A 16,779-nucleotide genomic window follows, 5' to 3' on the forward strand; every position below is an offset into this window, starting at 1 on the left:
GGCCATGAAGAAATGCAGGTGAACGCTAATGTGCACAAGTCATCTATTGCTCATAATCAGATTTTGCTCCTATCTCAGAGAGATCAAGCCACTTACATTAATCAATGAAAGAAAGGCCCAAGTTAGAAGAAATAAAACAGTGTTCCCTGCTCAGCAGTAACGTGCATCTCTTCAGCTTGTCTAGATTCTAGCCTTGCTGCTATGACAGGCAAGCAATTAGTATTAGTCTGCAACACGATAAAGCGAAATCGGATTACTTCTTCAAACGTATTAAGGCAGCAGTGGACTACTATTAGACACCTAGGTTCTCCATTCAGAGAGATCGTGTGAGTCTTTTGAACTTTCTGAAGAAGTGTAATTGTAAACAATTCTTCCTATTTTCTACTTTGGAATAAAACTAAAGATGGGTAACTGACAGTGTAATTCAAATCACAGTTGTATTTTACCTCTTAAGTGCAGCCATTTTCCCCCTACTTCAACAACGCTTAATGAAACACACCTCTAAGTTTCCAGGTTTGTTTTTTTCCCCTTCTAAAATGAAACTATCATTCAAAGATCCATTTTCTCAGATGGGAAAGGCAGCATAAACTCCCACTTTTTACGCCCACCCCTGCACTCATTTCCTTGTCAATGTTCACTGTAAGATGGAGTAGTAAGTTATGTATTTCAATAATGTAGGTAGAGAGAAGTGTGTGTTTAAGCATAAGCACACTTATATAAATAAATACAAACTATATCATACGCCCCAGCAATAGCTGTATCAAAAAAAACTGAACAAGGCTGTGAACTTCACTAAAGGCCGACATTCTCAAAATTGCTTTGCCAGAAAAGCACTCACCAACTTACTGTAGTGAACACACAGCTACAAGATTAAACATCTGGTTTGCCATACTGCCTGTGTTGGCTACTACAGCATACCATGCTGCAAGCAACAGTCTGGAATTGAGCAGAGCAGTTAAGGTCCTCAGAAGAGGGGCCCAAAATACCCTAGGATTTCTCAACAAAATATCACAGAGAATGAGGGAAGACAAAGTCACTAGAAACAGTAATCCTATCTTATCCCTGTAACATGGAAAAATATACTCAGAAAGGACTCAAAGTATACCACTGAAGACCTACCCATCACTGAAAAACACCGATATAAAGAGTCAGAAGCAAGCTACTTGTTGGATCATAAAGCTTTCCTGTTATAATAGACAATGTACATTGAACTTACAGAACCTAGGAATAGCTTTCAAGAGACACAAATAAAGCATTTAGCTTGGTATCAAAAAGTTTTTGACTGTGAAACACACTCTAACATACATAATGTTTTCTATGTTTCTCTTATGTAGCTTTAAAAAAATAAAAGTGACAGAATTGTTAGTGAAACTGTTTACTTACATTGAAGGCATTAACTGCATTTTTATCATAATACTTCTTCTTCTCATACTTATCCCTGATGAAAAATTCCACAGCTCTGGAAGTAGCTAGTTTAAGGAAAATACACATTCAGATTAACAGCAGCATTAACTGACAAAGCTGACGGGTTATACAAATTAAAGAATTGCACCAGATTCTTGCTCCATCTTAGTCTGTAGTTTTAAAACAGAACAAACTGCTCCACACAGAATAACTGCTACTGCAGTGTCCACAAAGAGCTTCTCTTTACTACAGTAAATCAATTTAATCTCTTAATGAAGCAATATGAGAAAGATATACTAGAAGTAACTTAGTGTTCCACAGTGAAGACTTTTTCACTTGGTGTTTATGAGCTGTAGTGCTGTAAATACTTGAACAAAGGTAACAGTATACAGTAAACAACTGAAGTATAGTTTACCATCATAACTTGGGAAAAATACTTTCTCTGTAGAAAAAAGGTGAAATGCATGTTCCTGTTCTCTGATTTGCACAAACTGTATCATGCATCAGAAACTGATCATAAACATTTCTCTAAGACCAATAAGCCCTCCATGACAGACTCCTACTACAACAAACATCTCTGTGGAAGGGAAAGAAAACTAAAACACTACTGATAAAAAGATACTGAAGCTAAAGTGGAAGCAGCAGCATGCATATTGATGTAGAAGACCAAACAACTCACTAGCTCAAACACAAAAAAAGGACACGTAGCTGTTTTCCTCAATTATTCTCTCAGCTTCACAAAGAAGCTCATACAAAGCAGTGTAAATACTTTAATTTTAGTAAAGCTGATTCTCCAGTATCTGTAGAATAAATTTTAACCAATTGGTTTGGCAATGCGATTATCCATTCAAAAAAATCAAAATTGCAACTCTGGAAGCTCAGATTCACTGCATCTTAAACTTCCACAGCAATTTTTCCCCTCAATCAATGGAAAGATACCTTAGCTCCACATACTGTCTCTTAAGATTAACATTGAGCTCAGAGTGCTCAGTTGCTTTGTTCTGTGCATCAGATTATATTTTCAACAATCTCATTTAGTTTCAAATTGCATGCAAGTGTCACCTGAAGACACCGCTTCAAAAAACTGCAAAAACCAAAACATTATTTTCTACCTCTTTCCAAGTGTATCTACATTGAGAAAGGCATCATAAGCATTTTGAACATACAACTATCTTAATATTAATATTGCATTATTCTTTTCACATACCAAAGGATTGTCATTTTGCCAAAAAAATCAAAGTATATTATCAAATTACAGAGGAACAGAAGCTGTGTAATATGCAACTCACACAACTTCTCAGATTTAGCTAAGACTAAACAGGATTTAATCAGAAAGTTTATTTTCAACTTGCAGTACAAATTACTGCGTTATACAATCTCAGTGAGGTGGAGGAGATAGAGAAAGTGAATTTCATTTTTTTTCCCCATGCTTTTGGGCTGTAACCAAATGACTGTATTAAATTATAATTTAAAAGTAAACAGGTTAAAATTTTGATTGTTATAAAATACCTCAGAACAACCTACCCTTTCTTCAAATAGAAGTCTTGCTTATTTGCCAAAAAAACATTTTCAGATGGCACATTTATTCTGTCAAGTGTTCAGAGTTTTGGTTGCTCAGATTTTGGTGTTAGATATTCAGTTCTTTCGCATAAATATTTACCTATTTTTAGCAGTTTGCCAGAATGCATGCTTGATATTTCAGACAATTAAAAATCTTTAATTTGAAAATTATTAACACAGAATCATAAGTATTTAAATTTCACAGGGTTTAATTTTTCAGGATGCTATTACACTGGGGTATCAAGTTGTGTATTTTGAAAAATATCCACTTGATTCAAGTCACTCCAATATGCATGAATTTTTGGACCACGTCTAAGCATCTTTAGATCAATGATCTACTGTGTTCTTGTTAACAAAAGAATTTAAAGCAACCTCAACAGATGCCAAAACTGTTTTAAGCAGTGAGTAAAATGAAGACCAAAAAAATTATTCACCCTACTCTTGGAAAAATAACACTTTCAAAGAGGAAGCTAAAGCTGCCACACAAAAACACATCAAGATGATCCTCAAAGTTAGCTTCCATACCAGAGCATCCCTGCCAGGTACAAGGGAAGAACAAAAAAAATAAAAGCCCAGAAAGGTCAGTCTTGTGATTAAGAAATAGAAGTGATGGGCGACGTTTAGCAGAAGATTTTGGGCAGATCCCACATACTCGTTTCTCCTGTGTCTCCTTTCTACTACTTAAAAAACAGAAATAAATATATTATAGTGCTACAGAAAGTTAAACACTAATATAGAAGAACATATACAAAAGCGATCATCACATGCAAAGAATTTTCATAGTTCATCCAAAAGAATATTGAGAATATTCATAACCAGAATACTGACGAGACACAATGCTGAGTCTGAGCGATACAAAGGGCAAAAAGGAAAGACAAAAAAAGCCCATAACACAACAGCTTGTCATGAATGCCAAGTAGGTAAGTAGCTGCCAAAATTATGTGAAAATTGAGAAATAAACCAGAAAATTTCATCATCCTCTCTCCCAGCACTGTAGTTTTCATTAAAAAAAAATACATGCAATAAAATATATTTAGTTGACCAAGTCCACCACTTAGAAACTGACAACTGTTCAAAAGGCTATGTAATGATTTCAAAGTACACAGCGTCAACAGAATTATTTTGAAAGTCTAAAAATGAGAGTTTTGACTTGATCTCACAAGAAGAGCTTAGAGTAAATCATTATTGCTTCTCCTGCAGTAGCACCACTGGATTCAAGTTAGCTGCAGTAAGAACAAAATACACATCTTCAAGATCCACTTATGAGTATTAGTCAAAGTATTTCAGTCTTATGGCCAAAAAAGTTCTAGAGTATTACAGCTGGAATAATACAGTGCTATCTCTTTCCAGTTACTTTTTTCTTATGCATACATATGTTTAATTTAAAAGCTACTGGAATATGAAAAAACATATGTTTTGCTCAAGTGCATTTTATAACGAGGAGTCTAACCCTTCCAGAAAAAAAGTCTTCCATGCATAGCATATCGAGCATAGCATCTGATAAACAGGAGAACCAAAATCACTTTTGGATTTAGAAGGAGAAAATTCAGATCCAGTTATGACTAAGTCTGTCCATCAGCACCCATAGCCTGTATCATCATCAGGCTAAGAGAGCTGGGGAAAGATTCAGCTCATTTAACAGCAGATGTTTAGGACCTCATTGTAGTTAAAGAGTTCCAGTAACATCAGATGAATCAAATCCTACCTGTGGAGTAACCTCACTAAATGAGGAGCTAATACAAAACTAAATTAATGCCATTATACATTATCCTAATGATTCAGTACATTCGAAAGATATTTTTTGAGGAAAGCTAGTTATTAGTGGTAGACACTTTTTCTTCCAACACTCCCCTTCCAGGTACGTTGTCATAACCACACACCAACACAAGTGGTGGCCATCAGGGAGATTTGGATTATTTGGAACAGATTGCCCAAAGAGGTGGTAGATGCCCCATCGCTGGAAACATTCAAGGTCAGGTTGGACAGGGCTCTGAGCAACCTGATCTAGTGGCAGATGTCCCTGTTCATTGCGGGGGGGAAGGACTAGATGACCTTTAAAGGTCCCCTCCAACCCAAACCATTCTATGATTCTATTTAGATATTCCCATGCTAGTCATCTGTGCTCACACACTTCATGGAATGGATACACTTCAACTCCCAGAAATTACAGAATACTTAATCTAGAGGAAGAAATCCATACTTCACTTGAGTAAGATCCAATGGCTTATTTTATTTTAATATTCAGCTCCTTATTTCCTGTTCAAATTCTTCTAACTTCAGCTGGCAGTTACTCAAGATAAAGACAGAATATTCAAGAGCTCTCCAGTATCACTAACTTCCTACATACAAGGAATTTGTCAAGTAACCTCTTCTGAAAGCAAAACTAAATGGGGCTTGCCAAATCTCATTACAAAGTAGATTTGCTATAACTGAAGTAATTTAAACCTTTTCTGAACCGTTCAACTTCCACTGTCATTTCTTATGCACTAATATCAATGAAATAAACAAGGTGAGACGCCAAACATAGCAGTTCCTTGAAACAGTTATAAACATCTAAATTGCATTAAAAGTCATTTCAATGTGAAAGCTAAACCAAAAAGGATACTGATCTGTTTGAGGTCTTCGGAAGTTCTCTGGTAGATTAGCTTCATAGAGTAGTCTTGCTTTAGTATTTCCCATTTCCTGCATGCACTAAGGAAAAGTGGTAGAAAACTGTTAAGTTTGCTCAATACTTTAAATCCTGAAACAGTCAGAATGCTATTGGTGTGCTTAAATGATACTGCATGTTTTTAACCTGGAGACCTCTCTGCTGCCACATGTCTTGGGAGATGCTCCCGCAGTATAGGAAGGCTGCCTGCCAAGACTTGCTGGACAAAAGCTAAGGACACGATGCTGTTTACAGTGTAAACTAACCCACCCAGTGAAAGACAAGCTTTCAGCTCTCAGAATGGCTCTTCAGATCAGGAGAAACAGGAGTAAGAAAATTTGTCTGGCAGCAGAAAGAGGCTTCAGACTGCAGCATACATGGAGAAGTCAGTACTTAGTACATCAAAAGAATGTAACCAAGAATCAAGACAGATGGGTGAACACTACCTTACTGTCCCCTACTGAAAAGGACAAGGCTCACAGCACATTTTCTACAGATACAACATGGCAAGGTACAACACATCTAAAATGATACAGAAAAGATAGCTAAGCTGATTTCTCAAGTAAGATTTCAGAACTTACATTTCTACTGTAATGAGTTCAACACATTAAGAACTACTTTGATGGTAAAACATTTAAGTTGGGACATCAAGATAGACTCAAACCCTTTCAAAAGGACTCCTGGCATTCCCTCCAAATTGAGAACATACTTTAACGTATTTTACCTGTATTTGCTCTGGTGTCCATTGGTCCAAGTTAACAGACTTGACCCTTGATATATGGACCCCAAGATTTCGATGTATTCCAGCACATCTGATGCAAATAAAAACACCGGTGTTCCAAGAAGCCCATCTTGGACCTAAGGGGAATGAAGAAATAAATTAGTTATTTTTAAAATTCCATGTACTGTGACTTCCTCTGGCACAATTCTATATTGACAACAGGAATAAACAAGTCTGAATAAAGGCTCACAGCTGTTTCTCCAGGATAACTATTACTTCTAACAATCCCCACTGTTAGCAATTTTATTTACAGCTTTCTGCTTCTAAGTGATGTCACATAACACTCGAGTTCGATAAAGCTAGGAAGTAGTATGTTGTGTCCACTGCCCTCCCCCTGTCTCCCCCAATAAAACCCCAAACAAACTTGAGGAAGTTGGCTTAATAGTAACAACAAGATTGTGCTTAAATAATCCTTATGGCTATAGTGCCAATACTTGCATCTGATGCAATCAGTGTAAGTTGCCCCTTTTCCTCCAATTAAAGGCTTCCTAAGACATGCATCTGTACTTAACTTGAAATTAAATGCAGGGCAATCTTATATTAATGCAAGAAATCCTTTAATACCTCATACAGCACAGACTTTACAACAGTAGCATGCAAGCTCTTAGGGAATGATTATATATAGATTTGCAAAACCAACTGACAAAAATATCCATGACTAAAAATGTTGGAAAACTGAGTATGTTCAGTACTCTTGATTCCTAAACTACATTCTGAGCTGCTGTTCACAGCCCAACGAATTTTCTCACAGAATCAGGTTGCTTTGTGAACCTTACCATTTTTTCTCAGCTGTGCTGGCATATTGAGACAGACCTAAAGTACACTGGCCTGAGCTCCTACAGTGACACTGGGGATGTGTGACTTGAAGGTAGTACTACACAGTCTCAAATTAAATGCTCTTACTTACAATGTTTTATTCCAGCTCTGTACTCCACTACTGTTAAAGGCACTGCTTTAAAATCCATCTAGTTCTGAGCTCTAAGGAGTTCAGAGATTAAATAATTAACCATCAAAAGCAAGAAGGCACATTGAAGAGCTCGAAAACATTTCGAGCAATTATTTTCCACCTGCGTACAACATATGCACACCTAGACCACTCATGCAACTGCAGCAGTTTGCATTTCAGTATTAATATATTGTACAAACACTTTCTTAGGGCCTAGAAAAGAACTTCATGCCTCCCTCTCCTGATCTTTAGTTGAGGACTGTGTTGGGTTGACCCCAGACAAACACCCACAGAGCTGCTTGCTTGTTCTCCTCTCCTGCAGGACAGGGAGAAAACAGAAGGAAGGTGAGAAGTCTTGCAGGCTGAGATAGCAACAGTTTTAGTAAGTGAGGCAAAATCTCCACACAAGTAAAGGAAAAACAAAGAAAAAAGGATTTCTTCACCACTTCCTATCAGCAGGCAGGCATCCAGCCACTTCCTAGAAAGCTGGGTGTCAGTACATGAAACATCTGCTTTAGAAGACACCACCATAACCAAGAATGTTCTTTCTTCCTCCTGCTTTCCTTGAACACTTCTTACTGAGCACAACATCATGCGGTACGGAACGGTCAATTAGAGTCAGCAACTGCCCCAGTAGTGTCTCCTCCCAATTTCTTGCCCACCCACCCCTAGCCTACTCATCGGGGGGGGGGGGGGGGTAGGTGCTACAGAACAAAGAAAAGCCCTGACAGTGTGCAAGCACTGTTCAGCAATAGCCAGAACAAGGAAGCAGGATAAATCCTTTCAGTTACACTCCATTCTTTTGGATTCATGTAAGAAATCCTAAGACACATTCACAGCTCCCCGGATTTGTTGCAAGAAGCCTTCCTCTATCTAGTGGAAATACTGGATATATTTTGGGTAACCACCTTGCTTTTAATTCGTCTTGTTCAAGATCTCAGAAAGTCAGACCACCTGATGTCCATTGCTTGACCTTCAAGACCAAAACAATTAAGATGACTGGCAGTATTCAAAATAAGTGCTACCATCATAAAATTAGATTTCAGGGGTCAAGAGATCTAACAGTCACTCACTGAAACTAACACACCATTTCCCACACGGGAGTTCTAGATTAAAACTGCTGCTTGTCAGGTAAGAACGAACAGTCAAGCTGTTTGGTATGTATGTCTTAAATAGTTCAACAACTAGCAACATGTTGACCTGCCTTTTTGTTTTCCCCTATAAAACACTACAGACAAAATACTCACCCTGTCCTTTTACTCTGTGTAGATCTGTATTACAGGAAGATCCCACTTACAATTTATACTACTTTAAGTTTCAGTGCTCCAGGATAGAGTTTTGCAGGCCATTTGCTTCAACATATTAATCACATTTCAGCTAAAGCACTACACAAGAAACTTCACCAAAAAAACCTCCTTAGCCACTCCATTCTAGATAAAGTATCTGAGCTTAAGCAACTGTGTCATGTAGCCATGATGGTTTAGAAAGAAAAACGTAAGGCAAGGTCTTGTGTGTCCAGCTTGTCCAGTTTTTCCCCCAGACTATAACCCAGGGACGTGCCTTTTAAAGAGGAAAGCCAGTTTTGATCAAGTTACTATAGGGACAGGGGGTGTTTACCTATAGTACCCACATACTGCCCATATTTTTATCCCATATGGTGTTTACACAGCCACTATAAATTTCTTACCAGAACAGAGTTCGTACAACTACACATCACACAAGTTTCCTATTCTGCAGGTTCTTCCTCAGCTACGATATCCCAGAGAGACAACTTCTACATTAATGAGACAAGACCAGCATGAGGGCTTAACGCGACCGAAATCTATCTTAATAAATGAAGAGGGAGATCATTCACTTTGCAGTTTAATATTTTAACTTCAAATTTTGTTAACAAAAAAGAAAGATCATAACACAACTTGTGAATTAGCTGGTTTTCTCCTGGAAAAGAACAGTTTTGAATTTTCCCAGAAGCTCAGATTTCATTAATTTGTACTTATTTCTGAAATAACTTAGGGACATCAAATATATTTAAGCAATAAAGTAACAAACTAAGCAGTGAAATAACACACTGATAACTGATGCCAGCCAAAATGTTCACGTGTAATCTCAGAACTTATTTCAGACTAATGACAATATGCAATATTAAAACATTTTTTCATTTGAAGTGTTTAATTAATACAAATCAGTTACAGCCGCAGTTAGGCAGTATGCTAAAGCAGTTAAAAAAGAAAGTTTTCTGTGTGGGCATGAAACCAGCTGTGCCTGACTTTGCCAAACAGTCAAGTAAAGCTTAGTCTGCAAAATTCCCTGCACGAGAAATGTTAAACAGTAAGTTGGACTGATTCAATAAAAAAATTTACACTTATTCCAATTCTGTATGAAATCATGATCCTTATTTCTGTACACAGGGAAGTATTTTGCACATAACAGAAATACTCACAGGTTTCTTCTCATTGGGTCCTTAAACCTACATTTTTCTTCACCAAAATTTACAAAAGTAACTTAGTTTATCTGCTGCATATATTTCATCAGCCAATTAAGAAAACAGACATTTGGCTTCAGAAATGAAGACTGAACATTAAAAATCCTGATGGCTGGAATATCGCATCCAGCTCTGGAGCGCTCAGCACAGGAAAGACATGGACCTGTTGGAGTAGGTTCAGAGGAGGCCACAAAAGTGATCAGAGGGATGGAACACCTCTCCTATGAGGAAAGGCTGAGAGTTGGGGCTGTTCAGCCCCAATCGAGAAGAGAAGGCTCTGGGGAGACCTTACAGCAGCCTTCCAGTACCTGAAAGGGTCCTACAAGACAGCTGGAGAGGTATTTTTTACAAGGGCATGTAGTGATAGGACAAGGGGTAGTGGCTTTAAACTGAAAGACGGTAGGTTCAGATTAGATACAGGGAAGAAATTCTTTACTCTGAGGGTGGTGAGGCACTGGCACAGGCTGCCCAGAGAAGCTGTGGCTGAGCTCTCCCTGGCAGTGTTCAAGGCCAGGTTGGATGGGGCTTTGGGCAACCTGGTCTAGTGGAAGGTGTCCCTGCCCATGGCAGGGGGGTTGGAACTCGGTGATCTTTAAGGTCCCTTCCAACCTAAACCATTCCGCAATTCTAATACTGCTATGTCATGCTATTTAAAACACCTTTACACAACAGTAGTAATGTTATCTTACCTATCAAGAACTGCATTATACAATGCAACTCCAATGAGCTCATATTAACATGAAATATTGTTCAACATAAGTTTTAACATAATTGTAATGTTATTCTTTTGAAATCCATTTGAATACAAGCTTTTTACTACAAGGGCTGAGCTGCACTTCAGCAGCTTGCTGCACCATTCCAATATAAAAATACACTTCAAGTAATTTCTTCAGTCATTTAATATACGGATAACTTAACTGCTTAAAAATAGTTTCAGCCTCTTTCAACTTCAATAAAAGTTAATTTAAGGAAAAGCACCATGGGACTTCTGCTGTCCTGAAAATGATTGGTGTTCATACTGGACTACATACTACTATACTATGAAGTCCCTGAAACACTGCCTGGATGAACCAAGGAAAAAACTTCACCAATCATAAAACAGACTGCTAATTCCAAATGATAATCTAATTTTATTTTTTCAATCTAAAAAACATTTTTTCATTTCTATAGTTTTGTATTGATTAGACTTAAATTTTCCTTTTCAGTTCTTATTAGGTAGTTGGGTAAGGTCAGCTGTGAACGTGTGTGCTATTTTCCAGAGAAGTTATCACACAAGATTTTGAATGTGTTAGGTCATTCCTGTGAACACCTGACAATCTTCCTTTGGAGGTTTATTGTGCATATTTAAACCACAAGGTTTACTGTGCATATTTAGTCTTACCAGCAACTGTAATTTAGTTACCTTCATAAAAACAGTGATTAAGTTCTGATTTGAAATTGGGAAGAATGGGGAGATGTCCAAAGGAGTAAGTATAAGATTATTGCAGGTATGACTGCAAAGTAAGAGAATGGTGACGGTTGCCTCCCTTACCACAATAATTCAGAGTTTCCTTCCCTCCATCAGTCCACTACCATCTGCCCAGCTCACTGTAACTATAGGTTAATACTGAAACACTTCTTTTGCTGCAACGCAGGTGCTGCCCACTCTTACTAAAAATCTGAACTTACAGGGAGCAAACAGAGGTCAGAATTGGGGTAAAGAGAGCACACAGCCTCTCAATTTTGTATTTGCTGTCAAAGGGAAGGGTGACTGTTCTACACCTTATCAAACTACTCTGAACCCTTTACACTATGTTCATAAAACCTGTTAGCTGGCAGACTACGAAGTTTGAGACAAAGTGTCAGATGAAGAAAGCCTGTCAAAAGTAAATTTAAATAATGTTTGTATTAGAGACACATAAAACCAAAGTTGGTTTTCACTCTACATTTTTGCAGCTACCAGTTAGCAATTCTACAAGGAAGGAAGCCAAGTATTACCTACAATAGAGCACTAGCTTCTTTGCATCTCAATATAGCCTGTAGCAAAGTTATCTTGGGCCAAAATCTTCAAAGACTTCTGACAGACTACAATTCTTCCTTTCACTCAACTGCACCCTGCCTGTGCTTTGACCATAAAGCACAGTGAAGTTACTTTAATTCTCTTCTGTTTCTCCGAATTCTGCTGCTAGTTGACAAGAGTTTCTTTGCCAAATAACTGGCTCCATCTTGTGGAACACAGAATTAACTGCAAGAAAATCTACGCATCTTCTGACTCCTCCTGAATGGTTGCTAGCCAGTTCCTAAAAACTATCACATTTTGGCCAAGGACTTAACAAAAAGTCTCAGTGGTTGCATCAATACAAGCATGCCCATGCAGTGCTCACTCTCTCTGCATTACTTCCTCATGCAATTCATACCACACAAGTGTTCTGCTACTAAGGTTTCAACAAGGTTATCAATTAATGTTTTCCAGAAACATCTGTAATTTCTCCAAGCTGAGATACAGATAAAGATCATGAACAACAGACAAAGCACTCATATCAGACACAGGGAAAAGAAGGAAAACGAGTAAGCAGCAGTTGTATTTTGTGTAATTCAACACAAGAAGAGCTAAGTAACACAGAACAGTCCCGCCCCTCCAGTAGCTACCCAGGGAAGCTCAAGAGAACAAGGCAGAAACATAGTGACTCCTCTGAGTTTCTCTCCTCCAAACACATCACACTATAGACAGGGATTAAGTCAAGGTGATACTAAAAAGCTCAAAACCAATACAACTGCTATCATTCATTTTCAGTTTAAATCTGCTGCTTCAAAGCCCATCTCTTACTAACTTCATTGGAGGCTGCTCAGTTCTCCCTTCAACAGGCAGAATCACATCCACCATCTCCAATCACTTTGCATTCACAGATTCTCAGAAGGGAAAAATTTAAAAGAGAGGGAAAAAAAAATCCACCAACACACACATCAACACAAAAAGCTTCACTGCAATGTTAATCATGTCCACTGAATCAGACTTTGTGAACTGAAGAACATATCTTCTTAAAAAGAGTAAGAGCTCTTGCAGATCTTGCATAAAGATCTTGAAGCAAAGGAAACTGTGCAAGAACCACACTACAAGACTCTTTATTCTCAAATAAAATGTTCTTCAAGGTCCTTGAACCTTTAGTCTTTTGAGACTACTGATCTGGGACTATTTACCCATCACTTGATCCACTGTATTAGTTTCTGATTAGGCAGAACAAATAGCCTGAAGCACGTTCTTGTCTCACATCAGGCTTGATTTCCTCCAAAGTCGAAGAGGCTTCCTTGCTCTACCTCCATACTCAAAGACTAAGAAAACCACGCAAGTGCTGTCTTTACGTACTTTCAGATATCAAAGTCTAAGCATGCAGCAAAATACTGTTTTATATAAACAAAGGCAACAAAAGACCATAGCTTAAACATACCTCTAGTCTTTAGAAGTCTCTTGTAGCTGGCTTAGTAAGCCTGTGTTTTGATAGTCAAGGCCAGAATTTCAGAACCTAAAATTTGTCACATTAAAAAAGGGTTGGGAGTTCAAACCAGAGGGGCTGTTTTAGTAGTTTTAAATAAAATCAAACTCAATAGCATAAAGTTGCACTGAAGGCAGGCAATTCAAGCAACTGAACACACCGTTCCAGAACTCAGCTTGATAACAGCTGAGATTGGTGCTGTTCGAGGTGTATTGCAAGAACAGTGGGATGACAAGCCTTAGAAGCATCACTTAGCTATTTTTAGCCAGTGTCTGGTAAGTGGTATAGAGTTTCAGGGTCATAATTCGTCCAAGTTTGCCTTTTCTATCTGGATAACAATTTTTCATGAAAGTCAATGTCATTTATAATTCTGAAGAGGCCATGCAGAAGTATTTTGAACAAAACTCTTCCCCTGCACAGCCTGTCCCACCTCAGTAAGTCAGAGAGAAATACGTATTGACCAGCTTCAATTACTCCTTCAGCTCACCGATCCATTTACTTCAATAGCATCGATAACTGTTGAAAGTGTTTCAAAGAAATTAATACAGCATCCCTATTTCAAGGGCTCTATAAAGCCTTAACTAGAAATGAAGTACAGTGACATGAATGTTCTTTCAAAACTATGTTTAAGCCACAAAACTAAGCGGCTGGCTTGATAACTACTTTCATTCTGGAATATACTCAAGCCATACAACATTTTAAATATCAAAAGCCTTATACAGGAAACTAAGTTTGGAATATGAAAATAATGCAGTTTGTAAATCAGAGGACTGATTAGTCACAGCTATTTGAGATATACAGGTAACGTCAGTTTACTCTTGAGTTGAACAGCCTTTTTCTTGTCTAACAGCCATTTGACACAAGCAATCTTGTAAGGTGACAAAGTGAAGAATTTAAAGCTTTTTGGTCTTATTAACAAAAAGAGTCAGTTATTAAAAATCTGAGTTTTGACTGAATAAGACTGTAAGAATATAAGTTTGTTCTTCCAAAACAAAAAAATCATTTCACCAAACATGAGGTGATGATGACACAAATGCTAAGTTGTTGAACAAATAAGATACAATATTTATAGTCCACCAGTATGAAGTTACATACATACATAGTTTATCACTCTTCATGTAAAGTAATATTAAGAGAAAAAGGAGACCAAGAATGGCTTTCGGGGATTTGTTCCCCAAAACGTCACCACGGCCTCCTATTCATCTTATTTCTAAGATGACAGGATTTAAATAGAACACCTTCCTCATTAAAACATGTATTTTTAATGCAAATATCAATTTCTCTCCACGGTTTGTACTCAAACTTCCTTTAAACCAGTTTTCCAAAGATTGTATTCCTGACTCGGAAGTATTTCACACCACAGATTTCCCCAACCATTCTAACACAGGCAAGCAGGATCACAACCAGCTATCGAACCATCAGAGAGCAGCTCCTGATCCTTGACTAGCAATCACGCCTGCCATGCTCACGCTTGGTTACCCAAAGCATATGTATACATATACAGAGAGCATATGCAGAGTACATGGGACTTTGCGGCGGCACCCCTACCAGCCTTGTGGGATACTAGCCCACTACAGCACACCCTTTGGAAAGTAAAGTGGCTGCCCTAAGAATCAGAAATGTCAGAGGTGCCAACCCTGGCACATTCAATCAGCTAACAGCTTCAGAAATCAAATTTCCATTTGGCTAAGCAGTAGTGCTCTAATTTTATCCTGCTTGTTCACTCGTAAGGAGAAAGACTGCTTGTGTCAGAGTTCAAGCTGCAAGAATAAGGTGTGCAAGCTGTTATTTCCTGTCAGCAGCACTTGGTACTTTCTAAAAAAGACAAGGTTACACAGCACATTAGAGTATTAGTACAAAGCTTCTGGAGCTGGTCTTTACTGCAATTTTTCCCTTGTCAGCAAGGAACTGCTAAAAGGCTTACTGTTTTAAGTGTACCATTTATATTCCTATTATATACAGAAATAAAAGGAAAATTAGGGAACACTGAGCTCTTACAAAATGTTTTTGTAAGTTGATAGCTAAGCATCAAGTAAAAGCATCACTGGTAAGAAAAAAATGTGTAAATCTATGCTGCTCTGTTGGATGTAGCAAGAGCCCCCTGGGTAGCCAGGCACAGGATAAAGGTTATATAAGTATTTGCTGAAAAAAAAAATAAAAAAAAAATCTTCACCCAGCAATTGAAGTTCTTCCTTTAACAATGACAAAAACCTCAGAGATAAGATTTGTTTGCAAGACAGGTTTGTAATTTAGCCTGTTTGCCATAAACAAGAATGAAAGGTTACCTTTCTCTACCAGAAAGAAATTATCTAGTAACTTCATTAATCAGCTTCCCTTTACCACTTTTACTCAAATAAAACTGAAGAGACCACTTAAGTAAACACTCCCCAAACTATACCACCTCTGTGCAGCCCTCGGTGACTCTGGAGATGCTCTTCCTTGTACATTCTGCATTACAAAGCAGACCTCTCCCACACGAACCTATGTTTGAAAGAGATGCAGAGAGAAACCAGAGATCCAAGTCTGTAGACAAGAAGCAGAGTGCCAAATTTCAGGCTCAGGACTGTAAAAATACACTGAAACCATCTGTAAACACTGGCCAGTTAGTTTCTTGTACCCATCTTCTCTGCTATACTGGTTTGTGCTGGGATTAAGTTTATTTGTTTCACAGCAGCCCACACGGCACTGTGTTTTGGATCTGACACCAACACAATGTTGGTAACACCAACGTTTTGGCTATTGCTGAGCAGTGCTTGCACAACATCAAGGCCGTTCCTGCTTCTCAGCCTGCCGCATCAGCAAGTAGGCTGGGGACAGGAGGCTGGGAGGGGACACAGCTGGGACAGCTGACCCCAACTGACCAAAGGGACATCCCATCCCACACGATGTTGTGCTCAGCAATAAAAGCTGGGGGAAGAAGGAATGGAGAGACATTTGGAGTTACCGCAATTTGTTTTCCCAAGTTACTGTTACCCGTGACAGAGCCCTGCTTTCCGGGAGGTGGCTGCACACCTGCCTGCCGATGGGAAGCAGTGAACACATTCCTTGTTTTGCTTTGCTTGTGTGTGCAGCTTTTGCTTTACCTGTTAAACTATCTTTATCTCGACCCACAAGATCTCCCACTCTTACCTTTACAATTCTCTCCCCCATCCCACTAGTGGGGGGGAGCGGCGGAAGGGGAGTGACAAAGCAAGCAGCTGTGTGGTGCTCAGCTGCTTACTGGGATTAACACCCAACATCCACATTCGCTGCAGAGACTTACTCACCTACTTTCCCCCCCCACATTCTGTCTTCCCCTCCTTCCTCTGTGGGTCAAACAGACCAGACTAAGCAGATTTTCACACTGCACTGTTCACCCCTCTTACCTACAGAGAGCCTCTCTACCCCGAAACACTAATACATAGCAGTTCTCAGGCACAGGAACAGCCTACCATGCAAACGCAACTCCTTTCTCGGATGATCTCCAAGTTACACTGTAACAGTATTATT

General features: G+C 38.6%; 1 protein-coding gene across 3 annotated transcripts in view; it reads right to left on the minus strand.

The window, feature by feature from the left end:
• SMAP1 (small ArfGAP 1) overlaps positions 1 to 16,779 on the minus strand; it is a 98,886-nt gene that overhangs the window by 66,625 nt on the left and 15,482 nt on the right. For all 3 annotated transcript variants that reach the window (XM_075414568.1, XM_075414569.1, XM_075414567.1), the window contains exons 2-4: positions 6,336 to 6,469; positions 5,570 to 5,655; positions 1,384 to 1,459 (exon numbers count right to left, since the gene is read on the minus strand). In XM_075414568.1, the coding sequence (XP_075270683.1) occupies positions 1,384 to 1,459; positions 5,570 to 5,655; positions 6,336 to 6,469 (296 nt within the window). The remainder of the gene's footprint in view (positions 1 to 1,383; positions 1,460 to 5,569; positions 5,656 to 6,335; positions 6,470 to 16,779) is intronic.

This window comes from Opisthocomus hoazin, chromosome 2 (assembly GCF_030867145.1).
Source record: "Opisthocomus hoazin isolate bOpiHoa1 chromosome 2, bOpiHoa1.hap1, whole genome shotgun sequence".
Lineage (NCBI taxonomy): Eukaryota > Metazoa > Chordata > Aves > Opisthocomiformes > Opisthocomidae > Opisthocomus > Opisthocomus hoazin.